The 16,603-nt window shown below is 33.1% G+C and overlaps 4 protein-coding genes across 7 annotated transcripts; 2 read left to right on the top strand and 2 right to left on the bottom strand.

Moving 5' to 3' along the window:
• Window positions 1-741: 741 nt before the first annotated feature.
• LOC149901777 (zinc finger protein 711-like) lies at window positions 742-7,842 on the top strand. 3 transcript variants are annotated; one of them, XM_090111028.1, is made up of 11 exons: window positions 742-979; window positions 1,186-1,323; window positions 1,415-1,569; window positions 1,801-1,984; window positions 2,180-2,347; window positions 2,628-2,743; window positions 3,309-3,419; window positions 3,769-3,972; window positions 4,653-4,764; window positions 6,872-6,979; window positions 7,235-7,842. In XM_090111028.1, exons 1-11 carry the CDS (start codon window positions 836-838, stop codon window positions 7,412-7,414), a joined length of 1,620 nt encoding a protein of 539 aa, XP_089967154.1. In that variant the 5' UTR covers window positions 742-835; the 3' UTR covers window positions 7,415-7,842. The 3 variants fall into 3 exon arrangements, with proteins under 3 accessions (XP_089967154.1, XP_089967153.1, XP_089967155.1); XM_090111027.1 differs by having other exon boundaries at window positions 1,415-1,984; XM_090111029.1 differs by lacking the exons at window positions 1,415-1,569; window positions 1,801-1,984.
• Window positions 7,843-8,930: 1,088 nt separating this feature from the next.
• Use1 (Vesicle transport protein Use1) lies at window positions 8,931-12,432 on the top strand. Its single transcript, XM_090111049.1, has 6 exons — window positions 8,931-9,286; window positions 9,378-9,471; window positions 9,842-9,968; window positions 10,957-11,162; window positions 11,520-11,661; window positions 12,275-12,432. Exons 1-6 carry the CDS (start codon window positions 9,090-9,092, stop codon window positions 12,322-12,324), a joined length of 816 nt encoding a protein of 271 aa, XP_089967175.1. The 5' UTR covers window positions 8,931-9,089; the 3' UTR covers window positions 12,325-12,432.
• Window positions 12,433-12,440: 8 nt separating this feature from the next.
• Window positions 12,441-15,586, bottom strand: LOC149901775 (peptidyl-alpha-hydroxyglycine alpha-amidating lyase 2-like). The gene is made up of 5 exons (XM_090111047.1): window positions 15,455-15,586; window positions 15,231-15,376; window positions 14,878-15,076; window positions 14,139-14,654; window positions 12,441-13,716 (listed from the first exon to the last, which is right to left on the bottom strand). Exons 1-5 carry the CDS (start codon window positions 15,584-15,586, stop codon window positions 13,597-13,599), a joined length of 1,113 nt encoding a protein of 370 aa, XP_089967173.1. The 3' UTR covers window positions 12,441-13,596.
• A 455-nt stretch (window positions 15,587-16,041) lies between these two features.
• LOC149901774 (uncharacterized) lies at window positions 16,042-16,602 on the bottom strand. 2 transcript variants are annotated; one of them, XM_090111051.1, is made up of 3 exons: window positions 16,467-16,602; window positions 16,293-16,403; window positions 16,042-16,215 (listed from the first exon to the last, which is right to left on the bottom strand). In XM_090111051.1, the coding sequence occupies exons 1-3, from the start codon at window positions 16,473-16,475 to the stop codon at window positions 16,042-16,044; spliced, it is 294 nt and encodes a 97-aa protein (XP_089967177.1). In that variant the 5' UTR covers window positions 16,476-16,602. The 2 variants fall into 2 exon arrangements, with proteins under 2 accessions (XP_089967177.1, XP_089967176.1); XM_090111050.1 differs by having other exon boundaries at window positions 16,293-16,584.
• Window position 16,603: the final 1 nt, after the last annotated feature.

Raw genomic sequence — 16,603 nt, 5'->3', positions numbered from 1 at the left:
GTTGTCTAGCATATAGCTTATTTTTTAGCATATAAAATATTATATAATAAAAGTTAAACCATATGAAACCAACTACAGTTTTGCTACCTTGCATACGTAAATTTAGTCGACATTTCATGGACATGCACAACTTCCACCTTGGAATTCTGGAATGAAGTAATGGATTATAAAGACGCAGCTGGTAATAACCCTTTTGCAGATTTATCACAGCTGGCAATATCATTATTATCACTACCACATTCCAACGCGGAAATAGAACGTGTTTTTAGCCAAATGAATGTCGTCGAACCGTTTGTCGGTAAAAACTTTAAATGCCATTTTATACATAAGATTCGACCTAAAGAGGGCAGGAAAATGCTGCTACTCTTACACAGTTCCGGATAATGTACTGCGCTCTATAGGCACCAAGGAAATATATTATAGTCTTGGCAATGAGGCTTCCACGTCTACGTCAACATTATCGGCTGCGGATGAAGACCAAGATATTAATATTTTATTTGATAATAACACACTCGAATAAGAGATGTTATTATTTATGATGTCATTATTTACATATTATGTGTAAATAAATGTGTTGGATAAATAAAATTTTAAGTAAAATGTCGTTTTATTTGACATTAAAAATTTTTAGCAAAATATTTAGCTTAATTATAAATCCTTTAGCAAAATTTTGGCAAAATTTTAACAGCCATTTAGCAAATTTTATGTTAGTCTTGCTGGCAACACTGTACTCGTAATTGCTCCGAGTTGTAATAACAATAATAAAAATGTTCCTTGTTTAATTCATAATTTCATTCAAATGTGTTATTGAATAGACTAGTTTTATTAATGTAAAATGGATGGTTTATCAGAATTATCTCTAAAACAGATTTGTTGTACTTGCTTAAGTACTGACAGAAAACTATTTCAGCTATGTAAAATTAACGACGGGGTAAATTATTTATATTATTTACTGTCGTCGGATCCTGAGGCATACAGCGTGAGTATTTATGATTATATTTATAATTTACCCATTGAATACATCTTGAAACATTGGCTTGGTCTTTTTAAATCAACGTTTATTACCGGCTACTACTTATCACAACAAAAATATCATATCAACTTGAAAAAAGAGTTTATTTGTTTGTTTTTTTTCAAAAATGGGTAGGTATGTAGTTAATTACAAAATAAATTGTTTCTTTTCAGAGAGGATTCTTACGAGATATTGTTAATTTACATGTTTGTTGGGAATGCAGAGCTGTGATCAAGAAACAAATTAGCTTTAAAAAGCAGGCTTGTTTATCACAGAAAAAATTATCATTGATGACCAATGGTTTTATTGCAGTGAGTACAGATAACATTTTTCTTTAACAAATTCATATTCAAGCATATATTTTTCATTTAATACAATATTGAGTTATGAAACACTTTTCAGATTAACATACTCGGAAAATCTCTGTCTCAGCTAACAAAATTTCATCAAAACACCTGCACTCATGTATTTAACTCTGATGACTCAACAGACAATTATATTATTTGTAGTCCAGATATATTCTTAAAAAAAGAAGCTGATTTTGATACTATAGATAGGTTAGAAGACTGTGAGAATTATTCAGAAAAAAAATCATTTAACAATCAATTTGACAATACTATTATAAATTCTACCAATGAAACAATATCTGGTGATGTCAGAAATGTAGATAAAATTTCATCACAGGATAGAATAAAAATTGAAGACACAAATAAATGTTTAAATGAAACAGATGATATTGAAGAAGACATTTCTACCTTTCATCTAATTAGCGCCAATCTTATTTCTAGTGATAAAGAAAGTAAGGAATCTTATATACAAATAAAAGCAAGTGAACATGAAATAGAGTCGCTAAAAGAAAAAAAGAAATTGAATAGAAGTTATATTGAGGCATATAATAGGTGTGACCTCTGTGTTCAAGTATTTAGAACTGCAAATATTGTGGAAAAACATTATTATAAATTACACACCAATGTAAGTCCATTGTAAATTTGTCTTCAAAACCTAATTTGTTTAACTATAAAAAATTGTATAATAATAAATAATAAAAGAGGTCAAAATAGGATAAAAGGTTTTGTTGTTATTAACCACAGTTCTATATTGAGTTTGTAAAAATATTAAACTGTCTGAAACAGAATCCCTAACAATTATTTCATTATCAAATTTCAGAAGCCAGACTTTGAGAAATGCAGTCAATGTTTCCAGTATTTTAAGACGACTCGTCTAAAAGTACACAAAAATGAACACTCCAAATACTACAAGTGTAATTTATGTAATGAAGATTTATTTAATAAAAATGTTTTATACTGGCACCTCATGTCCTTCCATGGCATAAAAGTAAGTAAACTCTAAAATTTTTTAATACATTGTACCTATATTTTGTGTAGCAAATGTTAATGATTGCTGGGATATAAACAGTAAGATACTTTTTTTTATTAAAAAAGTGGTAACTTCTTGCACCACCTATTTTATATCTTTAAACTAATTGTTTGGAGAAACTTTATGAATAATGTTTAAATACTAAGTGTGTTAAATTTAATAATTTCATTAATAAAAATCATCTCATAGGTCTGCTATCAATTTCCTTGGTAGATAACATCCTGAGAAACACTTTCAGATAAAAAGGACACCTGTAACAAAAAATCCTGGTTCGAGGCCAAGATTAAGCAAGCCTCTTCGTGATAAGCCTACTGCTCTAGGCTATAAATGCCCACAGTGTAGTCAATATTTTGAGTAAGTATTGTTTCTAATATGTGCATTGAGCTGTATATGTGCTAGATAACTTCCAATAATTATTCGTCAGTAAAAAGTAGTTACTACATAAATAGATAGAGATAAACTACGATAACATGGCGCGCCCCTCCAAAATTCAAAACGTTTGAAATATTTGTGAAAGTATTTACGATGCACCACCAAGATTCACAACGCATGTGTGTGTAATGAGACGGCCGTCAAACAAAAACAAATCCACGGATTTGTTGCTCGACTAGTCACGCTCTAATCGCTCATTATTATTAGTAATGGCGCTGCACTGACGTATTCTATGAAAACGACACGTGCGTTGTCTTGGGCGCTCGGCAACTTATGATTAGTTGACCAACAAATCTGGACGTAAAGTACTAAAGACGAATACGTACAACTACATACAAACTCCTTCGTAAGGATGTCACTACACACATTGAAACAGTAATTTGGAGGGGCGCGCCATGTTATCGTAGTTTATCTCTACAAAGTAGATAAAAGTATAGATATATGAACTATATAAAAAAAACAGTTTTTATAAAATGTAAACTTTTAGATCATCAAATATGCGCTACAAACACATATTGCAGCAGCACAGAGAGGGCCATAGGTGCTCTAAGTGCGGGAAAGCATTTTTATATAAAAGTAATTTGAAAAAACATGAACGGTAAGTCACTGAAAATAATCTATAGTAATTAAGCTACTTTATTTTTTCTTCTATTTTTACTTGTTGAATTTGCTTGGGACTGCGTGGACTAAGTCTGATCCCGTATAATTTGAAATCATTCTTATAATAAACTCAAATAGACTAACATTAACATAAATATTAACTTGTTGTCAAAAAGTCAAGTTGAAATTCATATGTATCGCTCGTAAAAAAAATTGTCTTAAATACATGAATAGAGTTTTGTATCGGATAATTTTTGAGTTTGATTGTAAGTCTTTTTGTATAAGGTACCTACATCAATGTTTGAAATATAATTGTCACAACTCACAACCAATTTTCTTTTTTCTAGAGTTCATGCGGGTATACCTAAAGAACAATGCGCGCAATGTGGCAAATTTATCCGCGCAGATGTAATGTACATGCACGTTCAAATACATTCTGAGCGAGAGAGTTACGAATGTGCGCTTTGCGAGAAAAAATTTGTGTCTAGAGCCACTTATGATAACCATTTGAAGTATACGAAAGCACATGCCAAAGATAAAATAATACTTAGGTAAGTAGTGGTAATTAAAAAAAATGTAGTGATTAATTTTTTCTGGATATATTGTTTATACAAATGTTCAATGCATTCAATTTATGTATTTTAATACTTATTTAAATATACTTGATCATTATCAAGTATTCATTAATCGTAAATATTTTAATGTTGGATACAAGTTCATGTCATTTCCATTATTGCACGCCTCATAAGCGAAGCGTTGAGGTGGGTACTACTGTCACTTCGCGCAAAACATCTGATTTTTCAAACTTAAAATGTCTTTATGTATCATACATTGCACTTGTAAGATAATACATATACACACATATTAAGAAAAAACACAATTTTTAACGTTCATGATATTTTTGATGTCATTTTTGTTATTTAAACTAGTTAAAAAACAGTTTAAAAAAGTTCTGTCTTGGACGTCCGTGTGTCTGTATGTGCGGATCCTTTTTCTTGTTAACACGATAGCGACCGAAATACTTTACTAATCGAGTCTTTTTTTTTCTCTTACGCTTGAGTATGCTCAGGAATAGAACCCTTTCATTTTTCAGGGTCTGATTCGATGTGGTTTAATTGTTATTAAATAAACAAAAATAATAATTAATAAATATTTATTAAAAAAAAATTATGAGGCGTGCACTTTTGGATTTTCCAAATTATTTTTATGAATACTCACGATATTATTGCAGGTTTATTTGTGATACTTGCGGAAAAGGTTTCCGATCCAAGGTGGATATTCGAGATCACATACACAGCCAGCATTTGGGGAAAACGCAACACAAGTGTACTATATGTAACAAGGTACAGACATTGCAAAATTAACATGAGACATAATTTATAGACTCGACGTATAAAACTCATTTTAAATTAAAATCAATTGAAAATATCCGTCATAGATTGGTGACGCTGAATAGTAAAACCTTTCTAATCAAACTCTCGTACACATATTTTCTAAATGGTTCGATAAACTATAAAAAAACTATATTAACAAAAGTGATTTCAAAACTTATATTAATTCTTTTCTTCAATAAAAATAACTACGTTAAAAATAGCCGACTTCAAAATGGAATACTTTTTTGTGTATTTTTTTCAACACGAATCAAATGAGCCCAAACTCGATAAAGTTGAGTCAATTAATCACTGAGTCCCTTCCGATTCCATCATCAAATTAGCTCTATGTCATGATAATGTTTCATCGCTATCCAATTTACATACATATACAAAATTTCAGCTCAATCGGTAATCGGAAAGTGAATCAAAGTTACATGCTAGATTTCAATAATTAATTGAGATCAGACAAAAATGCTCATAAAATAAAAACTACTGGGTCTACCCGAATTAAATTTTTATGGGACCAATTCGAACCTATTCCGCATCAAACAAAAAAAGAATCAGGTAAATCGGTTCAGAAACCTCGGCGTAATCGGTGTACATACAAAAAAAACATACCGGCCGAATTGATAACCTCCTCCTTTTTTTGAAGTCGGGTAAAAAGGTCACCGACTGCCCTAAGGAAAAAACGATAAAGAAATACATAGTTTTAGAAATTACACGAGGCGCTGGGTTCATTATATTAGTTTGAATCTAATAAGAATTTACTGTGATTCTACACAACTGCTTAATTGATGTAGGTAGACAGTTCATAACAAATCACAGCAAGTCAACGACTATTAGCAAAGTGAGGGTAGTTGGGTCAAACGTCGTATAAACAACGTCTGAGCTCCTAGGTAGTAGGCGGCATTTTATAGTATTCGACAGCTAAGCATGTTCTAACCGGAAACAGTGATAGACCGGGAGATACTGACACAAAATTTCGAGTCATTTGTAACAGGATGGCGGTTCTACAGGGTTCTTAGTACGCAATGACAAAAAGAAAAATGATGGTGTGAACGCTGGTACCGGCGGCTTAGTCGCGTGGGCGTTAGTCGAACTCGTCGGAAAATAGCGAAAGTCAAACGATTTGTAACAGTATGGCACTTATTTTTCCTGTAAGTTTGAGGATCAACGAATATAAATACAAAATTTCAAAGATCTAGGTGTTGGAAATCTTCACTTATATAAATTAATAATAAATTTATTTTTCAAGTATGACAGCACTTTTTCCCCCTACTAGAAGTATGGCAAATATAATAATGGTCACATTTTATCAAATACTCTCCAAAAAGCCAAATGCAATACTGGTACAAAAAGATAGGCGAAATAAAAAAAAATTGCAGATTTTCGGCGGTATGGCGACCATTTGGAATCGTCCGAAAATTATGGCATGGCGATTTTCGTAAATGGCTGCACGGCGATGGTTACCTGTGCAAAAGTTAGCTTGGTACAAATGGTTGAATAATTGTTTTTTTTAAATCAACACATTCGCGTCGGTATGGCGGGCTGTAAGTCATACCGGAAAAGTATGGCATGACACTACCGCCTACTTCTTTTTTATGGGCTATCGGTAAATTCTAAAATTTTTGTGTTACAAATCGTTTGACTTTCGCTATTTTTCCGACGAGTTCGACTAACGCCCACGCGACTAACCCACCGGTACCAGCGTTCACACCATCATTTTTCTTTTTGTCATTGCGTACTAAGACCCCTGTAGAACCGCCATCCTGTTACAAATGACTCGAAATTTTGTGTCAGTATCTCCCGGTCTATGACAACTATTCATCCACAAGAATATTAAACCAAAAGTTACGTATAACAGTAGATTAATTATTATTAACTGATATAATGTGAATTAATCGTTTATTATGACTTTGTATTGTTACCTCTAGATGTAACTGCATTTTATAGTATAGTTTTTTTAAAGAAACACGCAATACACTAGTTCCACTCGAAATTTGTGTTTCTTTAGAAATCTTAACTTTTATTATGATTTTAGGTACAGTTAAATATAATTATTATTTGCTACTTTCAGTTATTTTCTACACGCAGCAGTATAAAACGACACGTGAAAACCCTTCACGATGGTATGCCTGCAACTCCCAAAAATAAAGTGTGTCAAATATGTGGGAAAACTTTCGGCGTAAGGGATATTATTAGTTTTAATTTTAAAGAAGACATGCATCACCTGCATACCCGTTGATTATTATTATTTGAACAATGTGTTGCCATAAGTATCCATATTATGTAAATCCTTTTCATATAATACAATTTGTTCTACACAATCAGCCAAATCTCTTAATACTCTTTTATCCTTTTATAAATAAAGACTAATTTTATACCTATTTTTCCTGCTTTCTAAATTACCTACTTACTTATCTATTTTTTTTGTCCACAGACAAATAAGAGCCTATATGAGCACCAATTAATACATAGTGGAGATCGACCTTTATCTTGCAATGTGTGTGGGGTAACGTTCCGACAAAATGCTTCTCTGTATACACACAAGAAAAGAGTACACAAGATAATATTTCCAAAGGCGAAAATATTAAAGCCAATTGACTACATTGACACCTAATATTGCCAGTGTTTAAACTTAATTATTTTTTTACGGATATATAGGCGGAGTTCATATAAGGGAATCTAACATTGCTTTGTATTACATACTTATTTGTTCTAATTTATAATTTTTAAATAAACATGTAAGAGCGGCCGTAGACGGGCAGCTCGAGCAGTTAACGGCTGAGCGACGTACACGGACGGCTCGAGCTGTCGGTCGTGGACTGCTCGAGCTGTCGGTACGAACCGCGCAGTTGACGGCTTGAAGCGGTCGCGACGGCTCGAGCAGTCAATGTATGGCAGTGAATGATTGTCCATAGTTCACCGCGCGGTCGCGGCTACAAGCTTTATGTCTCAACTGCTTGAAGCGGTCCGTGTACGGCCGTCGTAAGTAATGTATTTTCCAAAACTATTAGCAAATAAACAAAGAAAAAGAAAATGTTAATTTTATTCAGTTCCTCGAGATACATAATTCGTGAGATGATGCAAAGTCAAACAAAATTCACGGTCACCTTATCTACCATCACACTACCATAGTTAGTTTGAACATAGTGTAACGTAAACGTCTTTGCTTAAGCTGGCTACTCACCTATCTGCCGCAGGGGCAATATTAGAACAATCTCGGTTGCACGGCAGTCGGTGCCTTAAATAAGATTGCCAGTACTCATTGAGATAATATTACTACGTATGTAGGAGACACCACGAACAAAATCTGTGCGCCATTTTTTTGCTCTAGCTAAGTTTTAAAAATTATTATCTAGTTAGGTACTTACCGATGAAAGTAATTCCTAAGCACTTTTCCGTATTATTTGTGCCAATTTAGAATAAGATTTTATGTATGAATTCTATATTAAGTTACAAATTGAGCTACTGTTGGTGCGTCTTTAAATAAATAAATAAAATATGTGATCTCAGAGGGCCAGGCAAGAACTTTCTTGACTATATATTTATCTTTATATTATGGATTAACTGCACTTAAGCACACCCCGGACACTCCATACAAAATGATCGTTTTGACAGTCACACTGTAGAGACTGCAAATGTGTGTGTTAACGCTTTATGGTTGGCACATTTGTGACTAGCGTAAAAAAAAATTCGCGTTTTTCTGATGAAATACATCCGTAAACAGCACAATATCTAACCATTTTCTACGAAAAACGATAATCACAAATCAAAAATAATAAAATTACTTTAAGTCAATTTGATTAATGTTGTCAATCTTCGTTGCGTATCGTCCTTGCAGAAAAATATGGCCCATTTTATGTCTGATCGCGCGGGGGTGAGGTAAGTTTAATTTTGGCGGGAGGCGGAGAGTGTCCGTTCTGTAGCGTTTAGCTACTATTATGTATTCTGTGACTTAAGTATTGTTATAATATGACTTAACATTTTTTAATATTAATTACAAATTCTGTTTCATCATCAAAATAAGTTCATAGTTTTTGATAAAAAGAGTATCAAATACTCACCCATCCACAACAAATTCGACATCTGTGCTTGACAGTGACAGATGACAGATAATTGACATTTGACGTGGAGACTGGAGGTGTTGTGGATCAATACTTTGTTTACAATTCCAAAATATCGAATAATTTAAAATTAAATGTATATAATAAATTATTCTTTGGATTAAGTCCTTAAAGACTTGAAAGCATTCAAAAAATAACATTTGTGTTTAATTGATTCTGAGAGCCAAAATGCCAATTCAAGTAGATCCTCGAATGGGAAATTGCACTTTGCCTACAAGAACAAGAACAGAAGTAAATGTAAGAATACTTTTAAATAAATGTGAATCGATTGCAAAAGATGAGTCTTTGGATGAACACTGTCGTCTAAAACAATACGTGCAAAACTTAGAGGAATTAATAACTGAATTAAAAAATGAAAATCCTGAGTAAGTACTATATATGTTATATCTGCAGTAACATTTCAATTTATAATATACATATTATAGCTATTAATTTTTTTTGTCTATTATTTTCTAGCAAACCACCAAAAGATATGCCGGAATATATAAAAAGGGCTGCATTTTTGAAGGGATTGATTCAGACTAGTACACTCAATAGCCCTATGGAAAAAGTAAGTTTATACTAAAGTACAAACTACATATATCCATACTTAATATTATAAATGCGAAAGTAACTCTGTCTGTCTGTCTGTTACTCAATCACGCCTTAACTACTGAACCAATTTGCATGAAATTCGGTATAGAGATATTTTGATACCCGAAAAAGGACATAGGATAGGTTTTATCCCGGAAATCCTACGGGAACGGGTTTTTCTTTGATAACGCGGGCGAAACCGCGGGCGTAAAGCTAGTACATAATATATGACATTACCTAAAAAAAGTAAATACCATATTTGGTCTATTTTTGAAACTGGTTTTACTGTACAATTGATTTAATTTATATTTTTTGCATGGACTATGATAATTTAATTACTTCTCCAGTTAGAAGCTGTGCAATTATTATCTCACGGAGCAGCCACTATGTCTGCCGATGCAGCAGCCCAAGAGATTCATCAAAAAACTGTAGCAAAATATGGTTTAGAACTAAGATCTGAATTGTTTGGAACTGGTGAGTGTATTTCAATTGTATTATTCTAATTTCAATATATGATTGATATGTTATAAGTAGACATCGGATTATATGCACTAACAAAATGCCAAAATATGCATGCAAATATGCACTAAAAAAGGCCGAAATATGCACTAAAAACGACTGATATGCCTAAAATATGCACAATACAAAATCAAAAAACCTTTATTATTTTTATATATTTAAATCAAAGATTGTTCAAAAATAGTGAAATTTTCTTGAAATTAAGTATAGTTTTTGTGCCAATATACAATTAAACAGTTTTACCAAATTTTCGAGCGCAAATTTGTGACGTTTGTCACCCGCGAGCCCAGTGTTGCCACCTTAGACCTTTCCGGGCTAAATCTAGCCCTTTTTTGGAATTCAACCCGTGTTTTAAGTTTTTAGCCCCAAAAAGGTAATCTAGCGCTATTTTGAATGGCTCAAAATTTACTTAAAATGGAGCCCATTTTGTAATTTTTTGCCATTTTACCATGCCAAAATAGGGTTTGTTTACTCGCTGAGCGTTCTGATTGGCTAATAAAGGTTAGTTGACCAATCAAAACTCCTGCTACTTAACGAAATATGCACGATTGGGGAAAAAGGCTAAAATATGCAGTAACGCAGTAATCAGAGAGTTTTATGCATTTGCATATGCAAATGCATATAATCCGATGTCTAGTTATTTGATATATTTTAAAGTAGCATTGCTGAGCGGTTTAACGCATGAATAAAGTATCTATATCTACATTATATAGTATAGTTTTCTATATCTACATTGCAAATTATTAATGAAATCCGCTCAGTGGCTTTTTAGTGAAACAGAAACAAACATACATACATAAATGACCAACACAACCAGACATTGCATTTTTGTTTCCACTGTATTTGATTTCTTAGCTTGTAAAGTGTATCTTAAACTATCCAAAAATCTTAACAATTATTTAGAAAATTTAGAAATTACAACAATTTACTTCCATATTTACAGAAGACAGCGATGATACATTGAGGAAACGGAACATAATAAAGGCACCAAATTTCACAAGTAACAGCAGCAGTCAGGAAGATATTGATTCATTGCTCAAATACCACCAAAATATGCAAGAGAAAGTGGCAGAGAACATGGTGCTTCTCACTAAAAGTTTGAAGGAACAATCGCAGATTGCTAGCAAAATTATCAAAGCTGATACTGAGGTATGATAATCCTCTTTATTTGTTACACAAATGAGAACAATTACTATTTTAAATTTAATTTATTAATATTTATATTTCTAAATAATAATTTGTGAAGTTAAAAAGGTAGTAAAAAGCTTTTAGCCCTTTAAAATTATAAGAATAATACTCATTTAGTGAAAAATCAATAATATTATGACTCATGGAAAACTAGAAATTCTTGAAATTGTAATTTATGGAAAATAGCGTTGGCTTATCCAATTACTTACAATTCTACATTTAACTAAATAGCAAACTTCAAGAAAATAAATGTGAATTATGCTTTTGGCAAAAAATGTAAAATTGCTACCAATTTTTCATTCTATTCTATTTTTGCAGGCGTTAAAGAAGTCATCAGATCTCACCGATAAGAACTTAATGTCACTAAAAGTTGAATCGGAGAGGTTACAAGAACACAGTCGCAGTGCGTGGAAATGCTGGTTGTGGCTCATGTTGGCTGCAGTCATGGTCATATTTATAAGTAAGTACTAGAATTTTTTTAAGAATACAGACGAAGAAAAGCGAAGGGGGTTCGAATCGCGGGTTCGAATCCCGCCTCGTGAGGGAATTTTTTCTGTTCTTTAAAAAATTATATCTTAATCTTAATTTTAATCTTAATACTATTATAAAGGCGAAAGTTTGTAAGTATGGATGTATGGATGTATGGATGTTTGTTACTCTTTCACGCAAATACTACTGAACCGATCACAATGAAATTTAGCACACATATAGAGTGTAACTTGGATTAACACATAGGATAGGTTTTATCCCGGAAATCCCATTGAAAACGCGGGCGAAGCCGCGGGCGGAAAGCTAGTACTATATATTTTTAAAGAATACAGAAGAAGAAAAGCGAAGGACGCGGGTTCGAATCCCGCCGCATGAGGGAATTATTTCTATTCTTTACAAAATTATTTTTGAATGCTATATAATAAAAATGTAAATATTATTAATGTCCAAATTAGTATGTACTTTTTTATGTGAAAAATGTGTTTATTACCCAAGGGCATGTTAAACTTCTGAAGTGCCCACATTAAAAATATACAACAGTAAAATCAATTATCTTTTATGATTGTATTTTTTTATAATTTCAGATATGGTTCTCTTCATGAAAGTAATGAAGAAAAGAAAAACTGACATGTAAATTTGTCGATGTTAATAATATTATTTGGTATGTGTTATTTATTTGTATATAAATTGAATGTATATTATAATTTAGTAGTTTCGCCGGTGGTTTAATAATTAAAAGACAATTTTCATTACTATTAAATATATGTATTTTATTTCTACCAAAAATTTCATTAAATCTTTATACATTGTGATAACATTTCTTCCAATACTATTTATGGAGAGATAAAATTCTAAAGCATTCATAAACACTTGCATAGAAACCATAATCTATGACTACATATACGTATTTACTCCATGTACCATAGAGGAATACACTAAAAACACATTTTCGTATATTCCTGTGCGTGATTTGATTGGACCTATAATTTAAATACTTCCAAGAGACCAAGACGTCGATGTGCCCAGTCAATATTAAATATATTCGAATAAGTACTAATAGTTACTAAATATAATGAAGTACCTTCGCAATATGCTACCTTTTTCTTATAAAGTTATTCTTTATAGTTATAATCTCGATATAGGTATCAATTTGCTCTATAATAATTCAAGGTAATACGTGGTAATACTGTCCATACAATATTAGTATTAATGTGAAAAATATCGATACATTATATTGATATAATAAATCGTATTAATAAATCAAGCATCTATTATATTAAAATAGAAATATCATCTATTAGTGTACGACAATATACGCCTTAACAAGAATAGTCAGTTTTTACGAACACTCTACAGTTGAACACCTATGTCCTATTCATTTAATTAAAGATATATTAGGAGAATAAGATCTTATAACAATCAATTTATTATAATGTAGCCTCTTTCTATACCTACTCCAGATAAAATATATATTTGTAATATTTATATGTAACAAAATAAATAGGCAGCAAACGAATACAAGTACTGTACCTACAGTAACGCTTAATTACTTTTTATAAAATTAAATTCATAAAAAAATTGACCAAATAAATAATTAGTAATTTGAAATGCTCGCACCTTTTTTGGATTGGTACTTTCGAAAAACTTATAAAATAACGGAGGCGTAATTCGTAAATTTGCCTTCTAATGAAAAGCTGTCTACTGAGCAATTTCCCACGCCATAAAGATACCTATTCATATCAAACATACAGCATACTAGAATACATTTATTTTTGTTCCTCTATAATATATTTGTGGATAGGTAAGTGAAATAGCTACGCGCGAATTTAATTCGCATTTAAGCAGGTCCCTATTCTCTACACGTAACATCATTGTTAAAGCTTCATATAGGAATGATGGCTAAGCTCTATTTTCTGTCATATACATCTGTTAACTCGAATTTCCATATTTTGTTCGGGCCGATTTCTGTGACGTAGAGGTGAGATCCATTACGGGTTACTGCAAGCGAGTGGGGGTTTGTGAAGCCCTGTAAACAGAAGGAAAGTAAGATATATATAGAAGATAGATAGGTACATAAAATTTTCAGAAAGTATATGGCTCTTAATTGTTGATAAAGCAGCAGATCATGCCTGATGTATACATTAAGTAATAACAACAGAAATTTTGTCTTATTTATTAATAAATTATACTGTAGTAGATATTATCTTCTTATATATAAAAATGAATCGCAAAATGTGTTGGTAAGCGCATAACTCGAGAACGGCTGAACCGATTTCGATAATTCTTTTTTATATTATACCTTGAAGTACGAGGATGGTTCTTACGTAGAGAAAACGTAAATATGTACCACGGGCGAAGCCGGGGCGGACTGCTAGTTTGTAATAAATACTAGATTTTTTGTGAATTGTGCGTTTCAATTGAAACCAGTAATTACAGTTACCAACTTACCGTAGTCGGTTCCCAGGAATCCAATATGTTACCATACAGGGCGTTAACAGTAAAACCTCGTACAGCAATATTTTGAGCGGTCGGGCCATTCACGGCGTAAATCATGTCACCGTGTGACGTCACTGCGAAAACTCGTCCCAAAGTCGGGTCCTCGATAACGGTCGCTGGCTCTAGCATCTTGGCATAGCTCTTCAAACCAGCTTTTGGGCAGACGATTCTCATGTTCTCTCTGTCAGCGACGCAGACCATGTCTAAATGTTCTAGAAGAGTCACGCTATGTGGAAGATTTAAGGTGAATGTATCTGCGAAGGAAGGTATGGCTAGGAGCAGTGTACCGGCCGCGTTGAATTTGAGGATTTGGTTATTGCAATAGCCATCAGCGACGAAGATTTCTCCGGTCGTTGCGATGGCAACGGATGTCGGCATGCACAGAAGGACTCTCCGTCTGTAGGGGTAGCCAGCGGTAAACGCCTCACCGATTGTCAGTGTTGGGTATTTGTGATTGTTCGGGGTGTACTGAAAATAAAATTCTTGTTACTATTTCCTCTTTAGTAGGTGATATTCAACTAACTAGCTGCATGATAAGTTGGTAGAAAATTTAAAAGTTAGCTATGTAATTCTAAATATCGCTATGTAATTATTAACTATACTTTGAGAGCTTTAACCTCAATATACTTTGACAATTATTAATCTCGTTCAATTAATAATTGTCTGTTTGCGTTAAAGATTAGGACCCTACCTTGAACACCTGATGTTTAGCCACATCTGTAACCCAAACATTATCATGATGGTCCACAGTTAAACCATGGGGCATGTAAAACGCATAAGCTCCCCAGCTGTGTAAAACAGAGCCTGTCTGTGGTTCGAGAACTAAAATAGTGTCCTCAATGATTGGCCCTTTATCAAGGTTCTGGTAGACATTAGATTCGTTGAAAGTGCTGAAAGTAAAACAATTGTCAGAACAGAAAGGCAGGAATCCTCCATAAACTTATAAAGTGCTTTACTGTGAAATCTTGCCCATATAAGTAAGTGGGTTCACGTTATTTAGGTAATACAAACTTTGAAACGTTACACATATCTTTGTTCAGTTACCTTTCGTCCCATATTCTTTCAGCCCTATGAAAAATGACGGGCTGTCCCAAAGAATTGATCGAGACGGCTGTAATTTGTCCCACATTTAGAGACTGTTGTGGCCAGTCCTTGACCTCTTGTGGTCTAAGAACAATGTCGTCTTTAGGCTGAAAACACGTCGCAATTACTTAAAGTTACTACCGTAGTGAACTAGATAGGTAAAACAATAGAATATTCATTCTTACCGCATGTAAATCGGGGTTCTTTATTACATTATCTTCGTTTCCATAGCTAAAGTAGTCGAAGTTATCCCTCACCGTTTCGGGATCACAACTAATACCGTACAGAGAGAGAAATAACAATAATATCGGCAACATTATGAAAATTACGTGTTTTGTCTGATGTTGAATTCGTTTGCTGTGTACTGAGATTTTATTGATTGTTAGTACTTTTATTAAGTGGCTCGTATATAACGCATGCGCGCTTTGGGTATCGCTTTCATGACAGAATAAATAACTGATTATATTACCAAGGTCAGGCAATAAAGCGGGGTTTGGGAAATCGTTAAGAGAAACTACATATACAGTTTTATATCGTGTTTATTTAAGGATAAATTGAAAAACAGTGGCTCAAGACAAAATGCTTATCTTCCATCGTAAATGGAAGTAAAATAACTTAGTGCTAAATATGAAAATAGATGTTGAAATTTTATTTCCTCTCCTACGGTATCAGTCTCAGCTCATTGATCGTCACGTTTGGAAAAATTTTTTGGGTGACTTAAATTTGGAATGTAAGGAAATCTTGGTGCGAGTATTGTTAAAGAATTAGTGTGTTATTGTCCTCGCCATTGAGAGTTTGGCTGGGCCCATATGTATCCGGTTTCCGTCATGGAACAAACAGCATTGTAATATCTCCCAGGACTGCGGCAGTAAGACCAAGATGGGCATTTGCATCTGAATAACGTTTGAAACTCCTCCTTACATACTTCGTTCCACCAACAAGTTCTCTGGGAAATTTTTACGAATTTACATAACCTTCAAACAATAAAAACTTGTAAACATTTTCATATAAAACACTACTAACCTCAGTAACATATCCTCTCACAGATCGGTCGGAATAGCTCCTCTTGACTATAGAAGCCGTTTCGAACATAGTATTCAACAAAAATATACACGCGATAATCACATATTGCACCTGTAAATACATATTAATCGTACCATAGCACAGTACGTATTGCTATATCAAATTTTTACTTACCCTAAACATATCAAAGGTATTCTAAAATTAGATACTATCGCTTGTCACGTAAGCTTTTCATTTCACGTCTACGTTCGAGCTTTGGCTCAGCTGTGTTATTCGTAGGGGATGGGAAATAGGTATGCGGAGTTTTGACG

The sequence above is a fragment of the Colias eurytheme genome, chromosome 16 (assembly GCF_061535395.1).
Source record: "Colias eurytheme isolate Ceu_HAF_F1 chromosome 16, ilColEury1 Martin Lab GWU primary, whole genome shotgun sequence".
Lineage (NCBI taxonomy): Eukaryota > Metazoa > Arthropoda > Insecta > Lepidoptera > Pieridae > Colias > Colias eurytheme.
Note: the sequence above shows the minus strand (reverse complement) of the source record. Positions and strands in the feature narration are given on the sequence as shown.